General features: G+C 40.3%; 2 protein-coding genes across 4 annotated transcripts in view; one reads left to right on the forward strand and one right to left on the reverse strand.

Moving 5' to 3' along the window:
- Nucleotides 1–17978, reverse strand: part of LOC306880072 (transcriptional repressor protein YY1-like) — a 672069-nt gene that overhangs the window by 140893 nt on the left and 513198 nt on the right. The gene's annotated exons all lie outside the window — the stretch shown is intronic.
- LOC306879911 (MAM domain-containing glycosylphosphatidylinositol anchor protein 2-like) overlaps nt 17384–17978 on the forward strand; it is a gene marked incomplete at both ends in the record, with an annotated part of 192085 nt that continues 191490 nt past the window's right edge. The window contains one exon of the mRNA XM_079433149.1: nt 17384–17456. Within this exon, the coding sequence (XP_079289275.1) occupies nt 17384–17456 (73 nt within the window). The remainder of the gene's footprint in view (nt 17457–17978) is intronic.

The raw sequence follows: 17978 nt of genomic DNA on the forward strand, positions 1-17978 counted from the left end.
CCACAGACGTGAGTGCGACAGGTCTGTAGTCATTAAGTCCAGTGATTTTGGGCTTTTTGGGGACGGGAATGATGGTGGAGCGTTTGAAGCAGCAGGGAACTTCACACAGCTCCAGAGATCTGTTGAAGATTTGTGTAAAGATGGGGGCCAATTGGTCAGTACAGACTTTTAGACAGGCAGGTGAAATACCGTCTGGTCCTGAAGCTTTCCTAGATTTCTGTTTTCTGAAGACCCGGTTCACATCCTCTACACAGACTTTAAACGCAGGTAGAATGGTGGGGGATGGAGTAAGGGGGGTTGCAGGGGGGGAAGGTGAATGTGTGAAGTGCAGATCAGAGCGGGTGCTGGGTGTCAGTCTGGCCTTTTCAAATCTGCAGTAAAACACATTGAGATCGTCAGCCAGTTGTTGATTCTCCACAGACTGTGGGGGTGGTGTCTTGTACATGGTGATGTTCCTCAGACCAGTCCATACCGACGCCGGATCGTTGGCTGAAAGTTCTTTTTTCAACTTCTCAGAGTAGTTCTTTTTAGCCACTCTGATCTCCTTTGTTAGTCTGTTCCTGGCCTGGTTATACAAGATTTTATCCCCACTTCTGTAAGCGTCCTCTTTGGCCTGATGAAGCTGTTTGAGTTTCCCAGTAAACCACGGTTTATCATTATTGAATGATAAGAATGTCCTGGTGGGGATGCATATATCCTCACAGAAACTGATATATGATGTTACAGTCTCTGTGAGTTCATCCAGATCGGTGGCAGCGGCTTCAAAAACACTCCAATCAGTGAGGTCAAAACAAGCTTTTAAATCTTGCTCTGCTTCATTAGTCCATCTCTTAACAGTTCTTAATACAGGCTTAGAAGATTTGAGTTTTTGCCTGTAGGTCGGAATAAGATGAATCAAACATTGATCAGAGAGTCCTAAAGCTGCTCGTGGAACCGAGTGATATGTGTCCTTTATTGTTGTGTAACAGTGATCCAATATATTACTGTCTCTGGTGGGACATGTGATGTGCTGTCTGTATTTTGGCAGTTCGCAGGAGAGATTTACTTTATTAAAGTCCCTGAGAATGATTAAAACAGAGTTTTATCAGCGAGTTCAGTAAAGCTGTGCTCACATGCACTTGCGGTGGAATGTAGACAGTCACGAGAATGAACGAACAGAACTCCTGTGGTGAGTAGAATGGCTTGCAGTTAATGACGAGTGTTTCTAGATCTAAACAGCACATCTTCTTTAACACAGTTACATCTGTACACCACCTTTCATTGATGTAAAAGTACATCCCGCCGTCCCGCGATTTCCCTGTTGATTCTGCTTCGCGATCTGCTCTGATCAGCTGGTAATTAGGCAGATATAGTATGCTGTCCGGTATGTCGCCATTTAGCCAGGTTTCCGTAAAACACAGAGCAGCAGAGTTAGAAAAATCCTTGTTTGTCCGGGAGAGCAGAAGGACTTCGTCCGTTTTGTTGGGTAGAGAGCGGAGATTCGCCAGATGGATGCTAGGCAACGCCGTTCAAAATCCGCGCTGACGACGCTTTACGAGCGCGCCGGCTCGCTTTCCCCGTCTGCACCTCCTGTAGCGTTTGACCAGAGCTACGGCTCCGCCAACTACAATGTCCAACAAAACGTCCGAAAAATCTAAATCCAGTAAAAGATTTTGTGGTGTGTTCTGCCGAATGTTCAGCGGGTCATCCCTAGTAAAACTGATCGTATTTGAAAAACAAAAAAACAGGGAAAAAAAACAAAAACAGTACAAACACTGGAGAGCAACACACAATAGCTGCCATCAGCGGCGCCATCTTGTAAAATTCAGTGGCCTCATCAGCTTCCACAAGTAAAGTTATAACATCTGTTGAAGTGATTTATGTGCCTAAAGATAAAAAGATGTTAATGTTTTTTGATGATCCAGGTACTATCTCCTATTATGATTGGGTTGATGAAGTGCAGAACTCTATGAATTACCAACAATATAGGGAAAGAGAACAAGCAGCTTTTCTCTACGATCATTTGGAGGGGGGAGCTAAACAAGAGATAAGATATAGCACACTTGAGGTACGTAGGAGCCCTACATTGATTTTAATGAAGTGACATTCAGCCAAGTATGGTGACCCATACTCGGAATTCGTGCTCTGCATTTAACCCATCCAACGTGCACACACACAGCAGTGAACACACACACACCGTGAACATACACCCGGAGCAGTGGGCAGCCATTTTATGCTGCAGCGCCCGGGGAGCAGTTGGGGGTTCGGTGCCTTGCTCAAGGGCACCTCAGTCGTGGTATTGAGGGTGGAGAGAGCGCTGGACATTCACTCCCCCCACCTACAATTCCTGCCGGCCGGAGACTCGAACCCGCAACCTTCGGATTACAAGTCCGACTCTCTAACCATTAGGCCACAACTTCCACGACTTAGAGGTTTTAAAGGTGGCGTATGGTCATCCTTATTCTCTGACTGCTTCTCAAAAGCGTTTTTTTGACAGAAAACAGAAGGCAGTTGAGGGGTTGTGGGAATTTTCTCATTCATTGTTATATTTGGCAGGGAATGTTACAATCCCCTGCCATTACAATCGTTGTAATGGAGGAGTGGAGTTGTGTGAGGAGCAGACAATAAGAAATCAGTTTGCGGAGAATGTAAGAGACCCTTCACTCTGTCAAGAATTAACACGATTAATTAGACAAGGTCCAAATATAACATTTTCAGCGTTGCAGAGAGAAGCTATGCTGTTTTGGGAAGAAGATAGTGTGTCTGATGGAGCTCCCTATAATCTAGCACCAGAAAGTACAGCAGCTGAATGCTCTGGTATTACTACAACAAATAATTATATTGACCCTGATTCTTTTCTTCTTGAACTTAGAGATGCAATGAGGAAGCAGGAGGAGAATTTAGAGGAACTTGCACAGCAGGTAGCAAGACTTCAAGTTTCTGAAGGTGATTGTAAAGAAAAAAGATGGCAATATGCGGATGTGCGTGAACTATCGACAGTTAAATTTAAAGACAAGACGAGATGCATATCCACGCCCTAGGATAGAGGAGTCACTTGATGCGCTTAGCGGGGCCCAGTGGTTTTCAACCTTGGACCTCGCTGGTGGTTATAATCAAGTGGAGGTTGCTGAGAAGTACAGACAAAAGACAGCTTTTTGTACTCCGTTTGGTCTGTATCAGTTTAATCGTATGCCTTTTGGGCTTTGCAACGCTCCCAGAACATTTCAGCGACTTATGGAGAGAATTTTAGGTGATCAACATTTTCAGTCTTTGCTTCTCTATTTGGATGACGTGATTGTGTTCTCGTCATCTTTTGAAGAACATCTTAGTCATCTTAAGTTAGTTCTCTCACGTTTTAGGGAGTGTGGCCTAAAAATAAAATGGAGTAAGTGTTCCCTTTTTCAGCGCCAAGTGTCTTATCTGGGACATGTGATATCTGCTGAGGGGGTTGCAACAGATCCTGAGAAAACCCGGGGGGTGGCCCAATGGCCACGACCAGGTACAGTAACAGAACTTAAATCTTTTTGGGGTTTTGCAGGATATTACTGGCGATTTGTGAAAACATTTTCTCAGCTGGAAGCATCCCTGCATGCCCTTGCAGTATTGGCTACACCAAAGGCAGGTAAATCAAAGACCGCTAGAGTGCCACTTGGTGCATTGTGGGGTTCTGGGTGTAAATCAGCTTTCCAGGTATTTAAAGAAAAGCTAGTTACTGCTCCAGTACTTTGCTATGCTATTGATGCTAGTCATCATGGCTTGGGAGCATCCATTGAGCCATCTGCAGACTGCCAAGTTTGGTGCCATTGAGTAGAGGTGGGTCTCAGAGCTGGCTAGATTTGATTTTGAAATTCATTATAGGCCAGGGCATCAAAATGGGGGGGGGGGATGCATTGTCATGACAAATCCAGTTAATGGCCAAACCTGCATTTGGGGGGGACATTTTTAATCATACTCCAGAGAAGGGTCATACAGTGATGGTTAACGAGCAGACAACCCCATGTAGTTTCCCTGTGTTTTCACCTGCAGTGCTCAACAGCAGGCCAACCCCGTTATTGCAAGGTTTCTTGTGTATTGGAGTCAGCAAGTAAAACCTGGCAGATTGGCGAGGGCTAAAGAGGATGGTAAGACCTTGGAATTCCTGCGGCAATGGGAGTAGTTGGTAGAGGAGGAAGGAGTCTTGTATCGCCAATTTGTGGATACTAGACAAGGCCAGATTGAACAGGTACTCTTACCCCAGAGTTTGAAGGAGGAAGTCCTCCGTGGGTTGCATGATGAACATGGGCATCAGGGTGTAGAACGCACTTTTAAGTTGGTAAGAGCTAGATGTTATTGGCCAGGAATGTTTCAAGATATTGAAACTTATTGTAAGCAATGCGAGAGATGTATTGTGGCAAAAACCCCAGTGCCAAAGTTAGTAACCAAAATGGGTAGTTTGTTAGGCAGAAGACCCTTTGAAGTGGTAGCTATGGATTTCACTGTTCTAGAACCTTCTAGTGATGGTAAGGAGAATGTATTAATTTTCACTGACGTGTTTTCAAAATTTGTGGTTGCGGTACCTACCCGGGAACAAAAGGTGGTGACGGTGACAAGATCTCTTGTTAGGGAATGGATTCACAAGTATGGGGTCCCCCAACAAATTCATTCAGATCAGGGGAGATGTTTTCAGGCGGAGGTTGTCCGAAACTTGTGTAAAATGTATGGGATTAGGCAGAGTCGAACTACCCCCTATCACACTCCGGGCAATGCGAGAGGTTCAATCGAACCCTGCATAATTTGTTAAGAACTCTCTCATCATCTAAGAAAAGAAGATGGTTTGAATATTTACCAGAAGTAGTTTTTGTTTATAATACAACAGAACATGCAAGTACTGGTTATAGCCCATATTTTTTGGTTTTTGGACAGTCGCCAGTTGACATTTTGTTTGGGGTAGCCCAGCCAGAGACAGTTGATGAATAGGTGGTGGGGCATCAGGAGCGATTTAAAGAGGTGTATCAAAAAGCAAGGGGGCAGTTGGAGCATGCTGCTGAAGTTAGGAAGAGACAGATTGGTCCACCTTCATTACAGAGTTCTTTGCAGGTGGGTCAATTGGTTTATCATTGGAACCACAATTTTTCAGGAAGGCATAAGATTCAGGATTTGTGGATGCCTACGCCCCTTCAAAGTGATAGCTCAGCCAGATGACACTAAAGCTGTGTATAGGTAGTCTCTGATAGTGAATAAGATGAAGCATGGGTTGTTATGGGAGAGGCCCCAACTGAATCCTTGCAGAGGGTGAGAAATCAATCTGAACCAGAGCCTAGTGGATCTAGTGGATCTCGTGGACCAAGATGGTTCAGAAGAATCTCAAATGGTTGAAGTCACTCAAGTACCTCCAGTCCAGTTGCGGCAGTCTAGCAGGGCAACAGCAGGGAGGCATTCGTACCCATTTAATCTACCCAGATCTGTTGTGTCTAATGGGGAAGATAGTGGGGTTTTAGAGTAGATCATTGCTGATAAAGGACGTTGGGCTTTTGACATTATCTGGAAAAGTGTGGGGATTTTTGTTTTTTTGTGTGTAAGTGGTTGGCACAATGAATTATAAGATCATTGGGACGATGATCAGTGGTGTGGGCGTTGAATGTGACAGCTATAACCACTACAGTATTTATGGTAGTCCTGTTTGTAGGGTGAGTACGGTAGTCTCTAGCCTCGCGTGCTTTATGAATGGCATGGCATTGGCTTTGGAGGAATGGGCGGCATGCATGTTGAACGCCAGATGGGTGGCTGTGATTTCTTTTTTTGGAGGTAAATAAGTTTTATTTGTTGTCGGATGTAACCTTTTTTATGTAGGATATTTTGTATAATCATGTGCCTTAAAATATTTTGTGCAGACAGCAATGATGTGCCAAAGTTTGTGCCAGCTTTGGAAAACAATTGATGTAGCTGCTGATAGATATGTGACAATGTTGGATGTGATGCTTTATAAAAGTGTGATATTTTGTGTAATTATGTTTATTGAAATGTTTGTGCAGACGGCAATGAGGGTTTGTGCCACAGCTGGAAAACTGTTGTCGTAGCTGGGACTAGGTATGTGATATATATGGTTGAAGTGCATGTTTGTGTCATATTGTGTTCTATTTAAATGTATTCAATGTGTGGTGTTTTAAAATGATTTTGAATGTGCTAGCACAATAATGAGGGTGTCTTTCTGGCTCTATTTTAGGATCTGGCCTGTGTCACTGTTTTGAATTATTATTTAAGTCCAATGTAAAGTATTGCACATTTGCACCTGATATATTGGGGGGTGTTGAACATTTCTGGTTTCAACTTGCTACCAAACAAGCCTATTTATGTATCTGTTTTAGAACTTTTGTCGAGCTGTTAATAAATTACGATTATATGGATGATTTGAGTAGAGTAATTTATTACTTGTCATAGATAGGCTTTACATTACTACTAATAATAGGTTATTGAAAACTGCGTCATATTGTAAAATACATATTAATACATTATTATTGTTGTTGTTTTTGTACTCTAAGTACAAAAAGACATAAATATATGATCATACTGTTATAAAGTATATATATATATATATAATCAAAAAATTATAATTTAACCCAGCAAGTTACTAATATTTATCCTTAAAATTTTTCACTTTCACACATTTAAAAAGTAAAACTAATGCAGGTTGCGTTCGCCAATGCACATTAAACTCGCAGTGATTGAGTTTAAAGTATTGTCACAAAAAGGGCCAGACACAACAGGTAAGTGAATAACAATCAGGTTTATTGAATAGCAGGAGATGGGAGATCGTGGAGAGCAATGGCAGGTGAGAGTGAATACTGAAACCAGTCCTTTGAAAGCTTTACTGAATAATAACAGTTTCTGTCTTTGCAGGTTTGCAGAAGCTGAGGAGTCCGGGAACAAGAGGGATCAACGTGAGAGAATCGCTGGAATAACTCTGGAGTATAGTCTGTAAACTGGAAGGAAAGTATAAACAGGTTAGTAGCATAAGGGAGTCAGGTACAGTTGTGAACATGGTAGTGAACGGTAGACCGGACAATGATAGACTGGGTGCAGCGTGCTTTTGAAGGTGACTTGATTGAGTATCGGCAGGTGCAGGTGATCAGAACACAGGTGAGTAAGATCGGGTGTAAGTGGTGGTTGATGACTCTGGTGATGGTGGAGGCTGTGACTGCGTGACTTCTCTGACATGTATATTTATTTTAAACTGAGAAACTCTCTACTGCTGAAAGTGTCAGATCAGGAGCTACTGGTGTGTAAATAAACAGTGCCGCGCTTTGCTATTAAAGACTCAGTGCTTTATTCTAGATCAGGGGTATGCAACGTTGGTCCTGGAGTACCGATGTCCTGCAGAGTTTAGCTTCAACCCTGAAAAAAACCTCTCCTACCAGTAGCCCTAGTAATTCTGAAGACCTTGATTAGCTTGTTCAGGTGTGTTTGATTAGGGTTGGAGCTAAACTCTACATACAGCGGCACTCCAGGACCGATGTTGCCTACCCCTGGACTAGATAGTTATTTGATCAAATCTCAGCCTTATATCATAGCTATATCACATGTATTTTAATTTTACATTGTACAGAATTAATTATTAGCAACTTGGGAAAACCCTGTTTGGGAATCCAGCAGATAAAAATGTGAGGTATGATCACTAGTAACAATGCATGTTCATAATGTATACAGAATGTTGCATTTCATGCCGTAGTGGAATAATGAGCGTTTTCTGTGTTTTTTGTTCCGTTTTCACGTCTGTAAATGAGTATATCATCTCTCCGTATCACACAACAGAGCTCTGCTCTGTTTTTCAGCTTTACTGCGAGTCTCTTGGGTGCCTTTAGCTTGATTAAAATCTATCACCTCATTCCCTGGTTCAGTGAGCTCATTTACGCTTTCTTCATGGAAGTTTGGCGAGACATCGCTCCCTAACCGCTCACTTTTCTCTCGCTGTCAAATTATCAGCCAAAAGCCATATCCCTTCACCATGATATAGTGCCATACCTATTTTCACCTGTGTAACATTAGAATATTCCTAGTGAAGCCTGAGGCGTGAATTTCCGATGGGTTAAAGCAGAGCTTACGCGCTTTGAGGAGAGAAGATGAGTATATGTTCGGTGAGAAACACATACACTTTGGCTTTAAATGCTCCATCTCGAACCTTCTCACTCTGATTTAGGTCACCGAGGTCAACAGTTTTGCTTTGAAGGAAAATTTCAACCAAAAAGTGAAATTGAATGGGACATATTCAGCAAATGTTCATGTTTTTGGGTGACAAATACTGACAGGTTTCATTGCAAATGATTTCTAATTGTTGCAAATGTAGTTTGTAGTAAATGTGAGTTTTGTTCATTTCTTTTTGTGTCCAAGACCCTTAAAGTCTACATTAATTGATGATCAGACTAAAAGAATGATTATTTTATTTATTTTATTAATTTTTTTTATCTATGAGGAATTCATTGGGTGATGAAAAGTGTCTCTATGAGAGCTGGATGAAAAATAAGAGCGATTGATGAAAGATTATGAAGACATACGTTTTATTTCTTTAGAATAAATGAAGTAATCTGAAACTTGATGTTGACTAAAGTTCAAAAAACTATAAAAATTCACATTCAGATTCAGTGGTTTGAGTGATATCTGTTCCTCACAATTTAATGGATGACAAATATATTTATCGATTATTCTGATGTTTTGCTGAACAAAGTAGTCGGCGGAGCTGCAGCGCTGTTTAGACACTTCAGGACGTGCAGACGGGGGAAGCGAGCCGGCGCGCTCATGAAGCTCAGACAGCGCGGATTTTGAATGCCGTCGCTTAACATCCATCTGGCGAATCTCCGCTCTCTACCCAACAAAACGGATGAACGCCTTCTGCTTTCCCGGTTAAACAAGGACTTTTCAAACTCTGCTGCTCTGTGTTTCACGGAAACCTGGCTGAATGATGCCATCCCGGACAGCGCGATTCATCTTCCTAACTTCAGCTGATCAGAGCAGATCACGACGTGGAATCAACGGGGAAATCGCGCGGCGGCGGGACATGCTTCTTCATCAATGAAAGGTGGTGTACAGATGTAACAGTGTTAAAGAAGATGTGCTGTTCAGATCTAGAAACACTTTCATCAACTATAAACCTTTCTACTCGCCGCGGGAGTTCTGTTCGTTCATTCTCGTGAGTGTCCACATTCCTTCGCAAGCGCACGTGAGCTCAGCTTTACAGAAACTCGCTGATCAGATCGCAGACACAGAACAACAACACCTGGACTCTGTTCTAATCATTTTAGGGGACTTTAATAAAGCAAATCTCTCACGTGAAAAGTCAAAATACAGACAGCATGTTACATGCCCCACCAGAGACAGTAATATACTGGATCACTGTTACACAACAATAAAGCACACATATCACTCTGCCCCACGGGCAGCTTTAGGACTCTCTGATCACTGTTTGGTTCATCTTATTCTGACCTACAGGCAGAAACTGAAGTCAGCTAAACCTGTATTAAGAACTGTGAAGAGATGGACTAATGAGACAGAGCAGGTTTTACAAGCCTGTTTCGACCTTACTGATTGGAGTGTTTTTGAAGCTGCTGCAAACGATCTGGATGAGCTCACAGAGACTGTAACATCTTATATCTGTTTAATGTGCATTCCTACCAAGACTCATCTAACTTACAACAACGACAAACCATGGTTCACTGCAAAACTCAGACAGCTCCGTCAGGCCAAAGAAGATGCTTAAAGGAATGGGAACAGAGTCTTGTACAAACAGGCCAAATACACACTGGAAAAGGAGATCAGAGTGGCAAAGAGGAATTATTCCGATACGCTAAGGATCCAATTCCCTTCCAGTGACACGGCTTCAGTGTGGAAAGGTCTGAAAGACGTCACTAATTAGAAGACACCATCTACCAGCACTGTGGAGAATCAACAACTGGTAGACAACATAAATGAGTTCTACTGCAGGTTTGAAAAAAACAATATTCACATCTCCTTCAACCCCCCTCTCCCCCACACCTGCACTGCAGATAAGAGAAGATGACGTGCGCCAGGTCTTCAAAAAGAACAAGAGAAGGAAGGCACCAGGCCCAGACGGTGTGACACCAGCCTGTCTGAAATCCTGTGCTGACCAGCTGGCCCCCATCTTCACACAGATATTCAACAGATCACTGGAGCTGTGTGAAGTCCCTTCATGCTTCAAACGCTCCACCATTATCCCCGTCCCAAAGAAACACAAGATAACAGGACTTAACAACTACAGACCTGTGACTCTAACATCTGTGGTCATGAAGTCATTTGAAAAACGGGTTTTGGCTTATCTGAAGGACATCACAGGACACTTACTGGCCCCCCTGCAGTTTGCCTACAGAGCAAACAGGTCTGTGGATGATGCAGTCAACATGGGACTGCATTACATACTGCAACACCTGGACAGACCAGGGACTTGATCCTGTTTGTGGACTTCAGCTCGGCCTTCAACACTATCATTCCAAACCTCCTCCTGCCCAAACTAACTCAGCTCTCCGTCCCCACCTCTTTCTGTCAGTGGATCAACAGCTTCCTGACAGACAGGCAGCAGCTAGAGAGGCTGGGAAAATACACATCCAGCACCCGTACGATCAGCACTGGAGCTCCTCAGGGCTGTGTTCTCTACCCAATGCTCTTCTCTCTCTACACCAATGACTGTACATCTAAAGACCCCTCTGTCAAGCTCCTGAAGTTTGCAGAAGACACCACACTCATCGGCCTCATCCAAGATAGTGATGAGTCTGCTTACAGACAAGAGGTTAAGGAGCTGGCTGTCTGGTGCAGTCTTAACAACCTGGAGCTTAACACGTTCAAAACTGTGGAGATGATTGTGGACTTCAGGAGAATGCCCCCTGCTCTCCCCCCACTCACCATCATGAACAGAACTGTGACTGCAGTGGAGTCATTCAGATTTCTGGGCACCACCATCTCTCAGGACCTGAATTGGGACATTCACATTGACTCTATTGTGAAAAAGGCCCAGCAGAGGTTGTACTTCCTTCGCCAACTGAGGAAGTTCAATCTGCCACAGGAGCTGCTGAAACAGTTCTACTCTGCCATCATTGAATCCATCCTCTGCACTTCAATAACTGTCTAGTTCAGCTCAGCTACCAAATCTGACCTCAGAAGAGTACGGAGGGTAGTCCGGACTGCGGAGCGATTCATTGGTACAACCCTCCCCAGTCTCCAAGAACTGTACTTATCCAGAGTGAGCAAAAGGACTGGTAAAATCACTCTGGATGCCTCACATCCAGCACACTCCCTCTTTGAACTGTTACTGTCTGGTCGACGCCACAGAGCTCTGAGCACCAGAACGACCAGATACAGAAACAGTTTCTTCCCTCAGGCAATCCATCTCATGAACATTTGAACTCTTAACAGTAAACATGAAACACAACACTATCATACTTTTTATTTTTTATTTAACACACATACTTATTACATTTCGAATTTGGACCTAACATACCTGTACATACTGAATTGTCTATTTTATATATTGTGTTTGTGCTATATTGCATATTGTCCATTTTGCATATTTGTACATTTATTATTAGTATTATTATTATTATTTAATTTTTTTAAATTATTATTATTATCTGTGTCCTGTCCTGTTGCTGTCATTCTATCGCACTGTTGAGCTACTGTCACTAAAACAAATTCCTCGTATGTGCAAACATACCTGGCAATAAAGCTAATTCTGATTCTGATTCTGAAATAGTATTTTCTTGTAAATTGTTTTATTTTACAAATTCGACAAATCCTTTTTTGTTTTACTGTGTACATTTTTATAATTTATTTAAATGTGACATTTTCAGTCAGAAACTGGTAGTAAATTTTACAATACCAAATTTTAATGTAGAAAAGCTGAAATAGTATTTCTTGTATTTTGTACTTAAATAGTTGTTTTTAACTTATTTAACTTATCATTATTTTACAGTAATATACTACTGTTAATGTCGACACTGTTTTGACACTTTTACGGGGCTTTTTTTTTTTTTGACCTTAATGTTTGGAGGTTTTTTATTTTAACATCTCCTTTGTCTTCCACAGAAGAAAGACAGTCATACAGGCTTGAAACGACATGATGGGTGAGCTGTTGCTTTAAAACCCAAATAAAGCCCTAGAACAGATGTAGGGTGAGAATAAACATTTACCCGTGTGAATCCTCCAGCTTCTGTGTTTTCATTGTTGTGACCTGAAATCATGAGGAGTCCATAGAAAAGCAGAGATGTGTTCTGGAGAGGCAGTAATTGCGGAGGGCTGGGTTTGTGTGAAAGTGCTCTGAATGTGTGTCAGTCTGATCTGAGACATGAACAAAGACTCTGTTGTTGAACACAGAAGTTCAAAGGCATCGTTGGGCTCTAATGCTTCATTTGAGCTCTGATGATGACAATAGAAGCTCATCCGCAGAAGCTCTTATTAATGTTACTCCATCAGCAGCCTTGCGACAAGAATGCATAAAGCCTTATCAACAGAAAGCTGTGTTTTATCTGTCTCGCTCAACTCACAATCAGTAATTAGTAGTGTGACAGCATGCAAATGATGGGCTTTAGGAGTCTGACCCGCTAATTAAAACCTGAACCCTTTAAAGCATCATCAGACAGATGTAAGGTTCTTAAAAATGCATATACTGTGCTAAGAAATTTTATTTCTGCATATTACATAATGAACGTTTATCTGCATTTTGAGTCATTTTAACTAAACAAAAAAAAAAAAACGAATTTACAATTTTCACTCAGAAATTTCACAATTACAAAGAAATGGCAAGTAACACACTGAATTAAACATAACAGTTTGAAGCAGAAAAACTGTCAAATGGTGCATAAAGTTTAGTTGCAGAAATGTTCTTTACTGGCCACTTAATAGTATTTTGCATCTTTAAAATATAAATATATTATTCAGAATTTCATAAATTAAAAATAATAATAATAATAATAAAACTATAATAGTATGTCAATGATAAAAAAACAATAAAATGCATTTTTATTTAGTTTTTAAATAAATATTTTAGGACCAATAAGTAATTATTCTTATAATAATAGCTTTTTTCTTGGCATTCCTTTTAATTTCAATTATTGTAATACTGTATTTTGAATACTGTAAATGCATGGAGTACATTTCTTTCTATCTATCTATCTATCTATCTATCTATCTATCTATCTATCTATCTATCTATCTATCTATCTATCTATCTATACTTTTTATATTTTTACTTATATTTTATATCACAGTAAAAAAAAAATCATTGGTTGGTTGATTGATTGGTTGGTTGATTAATTAATTAATTAGCTTCATTTGCTGTACAGTAATGAGAATGTCACTTTATATGCAGTCCTAAAAATAAGCTTAATTTTCTCCATGTAAAATCTATAATTTGTTTCTCTTTTTTTTCTTTTGATTTTAAATTGAAATGTGATCTGGTCATGTTTTGTGAGATACACCTGTATTATATATAGTTTATTCCTTCTGTTTGTGGGAAATTCTTGAGAGCATTTGATTGCATGTGCATTTATATTTTTGGTTGTTTTCCCAGAAGAGAAAGAAACAAAGGACGAATCCGTTTTAAATGCATAAATCTGCTGAAGGTTTCTTACGCTAGTGTCTAGATGATTTGAAAGATCCAGCCATGAGCTGAAGCCTCGAACAGCTCGTGGTCTGGCGGAGCGCCGTGACAGACAGATGGAGGTTCACGTCTGCTGTCTCCTGTCTGTGTCAGGACGGACAAACACAAGCAGCAGACAGATGGAGTTTAACTTACAAACCAGCAAACACACTCGTCCTCGCCTGTCTGTCACTCTCTCAGCCCTATTGAATTATTTCCAAAGAGAAGTCTGTGATACGGGACAACCACCCAATTAAATATCAAACATAGTGGACCCAACAACACCAGCCATGTGTTTGGAAGACAAGCAACACAATTAAACTGTTTTTGTTGCTGCTACAGGTTTTTTCAGCTGCTTCCCCACAAAATCTTTCCTTGTCAAACAGTTTCTGAAAGCTATCACTCATACAGCAGAAGCACACACTAAATCTGAAAAACCAGACACTAATTCTCAGATTTTGACTTGGTTTTCAATTTCATAACACACTTTTTGCAAAACACAGCACACAATTCTCTGTAACACACAAAACTTAACAGGAATTAATATTATGGCAAAGGTGTTTGCAAATGTTTGCTTTTGAGATGTGTTTGTGATATTTTGAATGTAGTGCTTCATTTTGCAAGAGATGTGACGTGTTTTGCATTTTGTGTGTGCAATTCTTGTATTTGTGTGTAAAGTTAAAAAAAAAAGAAAAAAAAAGAGGCAAAGTTTTGAAAATGTCTGTAAGCAGTTGAATAAAACTGTAAAATATTTGTCTTTCAAGCACAACTGTTTAGCATTTGTTTTGCGTCAACAGGGGGCACTGCTTCAATGACCCGGTCAATACATCTCATTCTGTCCTAACCCTGCAGTTACACTGAGAAGAAATACCCATACGAGAAAAAGCAGTAGTTTTATTCACGTTATTTTTAAAGTAAGCGCGGCTGCCGCCATTTGTAGCTTAAATGTGCAAGACTTCCGGTGTCATTCACTTCCAGTAGGGATGCACCGATACCACTTTTTCCAGTACTCGCACCGATACCGACACTTTTATTTTTGGTACTTGCCGATACCGAGTACCGATACTGATATTTTCATTGCATTTGTACATTTTTTAAATATTGGGTACAGAAACCAAAAAGGATGTATAATGTTAATTGGTTAAGTTCATTTATCAAATAAATACAGTCAAACCAAAATTTATTCAAACACCTTTAAAATGTCTCAAATAATCACGGTTTATTCGCTATAGTTTAGAAAATGGTAATAAAATATGACGAACTCAGAGTAAAACTGTGTCTGAACAAATTCAGCTTGATAATGTCAGATAACTTTGATAGAAAGGTACATAATGGATTACAATCAACCAAAAATGATTCACACAGCTGTTAGTATGACAATATTTACACAACTATCAATACTCTGTCGGGCCAACCTTAGCCTTAATGACAGCCTGTAGTCTCGGCATGCTGTAAACCAGGTTCATGCAAACCTGAACTTCAGTTTTTTTCCCAGACTCGGTCTGAATAATTTTTTGTCCCAAATTTGTATCAATTTTACTGGTAGTCCACTGTATGAAGAATTTTTTGTTATAATATGTCAAAATTTATTTTATTTTGATTTGACTGTATAATATCTTTGGTTATTTTTACATTTAATTATGCCCGTTAAAATGTATTTTACAAGTTTTTGTTACTTTCACTGTTCATTTTTTTGCTCTATGGTACATCTTTAATTTAATAGCATTAGAGCTGCTCCATTGCAGCGGCTCAGTACTGTAATTACGCGTTTTGCTGTAATAATGCAGGGAACCGCTCATTATAAATCTCCTAACTGTGATATTTTCAGAAATAAAAGTAGCTTTTTTTCATCTGAAACGTGCTGCAATTTATATTCCAAAGCCACTCATATAATGCATAATCAATCATGAAGCAAGCAAAACGTGCAACGTGCGCACATATTTGTACTGGTGCAGAATGAGAGAGACAAGTACAGAACATAGCGCATAAGCTGTTAGTTTCACTTTCGCCAGAATGTCGTGTTGGCTCAAGGTTGAAAATAAATGATGGTTTATAGTGAACACCCCTATAAATTGTCTAATACAGTATTTGCGATTTAGTTTTAAGCCAAATGATGCGTGTGCCAAGTGAGCGAACATCAATAAAGATCACACAACAGAAGTGCCCGCACGATCTCTCTCTCTCCCTCCCTCCCTTCCGTTAAGTAACTCGTGTATTGTTTTACTTACTTGTTTTTGACATATCTGACCGACCTACAAACTATCCAGTGATATTCACTCGAGAGCTCGCGCATCTGCTTTGTAGACATCCTTAATCTCGAATAACTCCATTCTGCTGTCTGTTGTTCTGATGTCTGTATTTCTTTGTCTGAATATGACACTTATCACATGCTGTGTGGTATCGGTCAGGTACGAGTAAGGAGCTCAGTATCGGGGCCGATACCGATACCAGTATACCAGTATCGGTATCGGTGCATCTCTAACTTCCAGTTATTTATAGTGGTATAATTTGCTGCTTCATATTGCAAATATTATTTTTAAAAATATATTATTGTAATGAATTGTCGTTATTAGCAGCTAAACGAGCTCTATATATATATATATATATATATATATATACAGTATATATGATAATGCATATATTTTATATCATGCATTCATAGCGATATTTACCTTATTTACCAATAGCAGCTAATGAATCGGAAGTCGCGCACATTCACAGAAAATTTTACTTTCGAGTTGCAAAATAAGGTATATACTGACACACATAATATCTATACATAATGTTATGTGCTTATTTTCTTGTTATTAAAATGTTAAAGAAAGAAATTAATAAGTGGATGCTTTTGGGACAAAATTGCCCTCAAGAAGTGAGCAAAACCTGACTCTCAATCCTCAAAACTACGATTTAAAAATAAAAACCTATATCTTATTATATAGGACAGATTTATTTTTTATTTTTTTTTTATAAATCATTATAGTTATATATAAACATAAACATCGTTAAAAAAACACATTTATTATTAACAATAAAATAGCTATATTTTTTGTGGGTCTCACCCTGGTGACGTCCATAAATGTATGACTCATGAATAAAATATAGGCATATAATTTTTTTAATGATGCAATCAAACAATCAAATTAACATATTTGGTAAAAACAAATTATTAAAAATCAAATAATTGTCTTTCGAAAAATGTAAAACTTTGGTGAATGTAGTCATTAATATTAGTTGTGTGTTTATGTGTGTGTGTGCGTGCGCGTGTGTGTGTGTGTATCCTTCATGCAGATGAGTGTGTCTCGCTCACTGTGACGTCTCTCTCTCTCTCTCTCTCTCTTTCTCTCTCTCTCTTCACAGCTCGCGTTATTGCGCAACGCGACGACAGGAACGCACCGGACTCGGTTCGGTTGAGTTCGGTTCCGACGGAACCGCACCAAAGAGTTCAGATGTTGCTCGGAGCGATGACGGACAGCCAGGTGCACGCGCATTGCTCGTCACCGACGCCGTTGGTCCTGATGCTGCGTGCGCACGAGCATCAGCAGCATCACTGAGACGCTCAGGATCGGATGAAGCGATGCCAGCCGCTGACAGACCGTCACCGAACCTCCTCCGAGCCGGCGAATAAACACTCATCCTCAGCGAACCGCTTCGTCATCACGAACCCCTGCGAGGACGCGGATCCGATGCTTTGACTTCGCTTCCCAGCGGTTCGAGAGATCTGCGGCTTTTCTTCCACATTCTGGAGAGACTCCGGCGCTTTAATCTGGATATGTTGAAAGGCACGTAAGGATGGATGGGATTATTAGTGTTTTGGGGGTCCTGACGCTCGTTTTGGAGGGCATCTCATGCCAGGGAGTTTATGGTAAGTGCCAGCAGCTCATACAGATGCATTTATATGCCAGTCAACATTCAGTGTGTTCATGTGAACAGGTGCCATTTCACAAACCATCCAGCATGAGATCTTCCCATCAACCGATCCACAGGTTTTTAGAAGGAAAAACGAGGCATTATTGACACCAGATCCACCACAGATTCATTGGAAATAACAGTTGAACCTTTTAGAATTAGAAAACACAATCGTTTTAATTGCAAAAGTTTTTTTTTTTTTCAGGTGTAATATTTAGTCATCATGTGCATTTTCATTGCATGACATAGTTCAATATTCCCAATCCACAAGAAATATTTATGAAAATAGCCATGATTTCTAATGCGCATGTTGCATGCTAAATGGTTCCTCCATTTGTTTTCCTCATTTAATGGAAGTCATTGTATTGCATTAAAGAAACACTGTAGACATGCTTCAATATTCCCAATGCACAAGGAAAAATAATGCAAATGTGCCCATTGCATGCTAAACAGTACATCCATTGGGTTCCTCACATTC

This window comes from Barbus barbus, assembly GCF_936440315.1.
Source record: "Barbus barbus genome assembly, chromosome: 14".
Taxonomy (NCBI): Eukaryota; Metazoa; Chordata; class Actinopteri; order Cypriniformes; family Cyprinidae; genus Barbus; species Barbus barbus.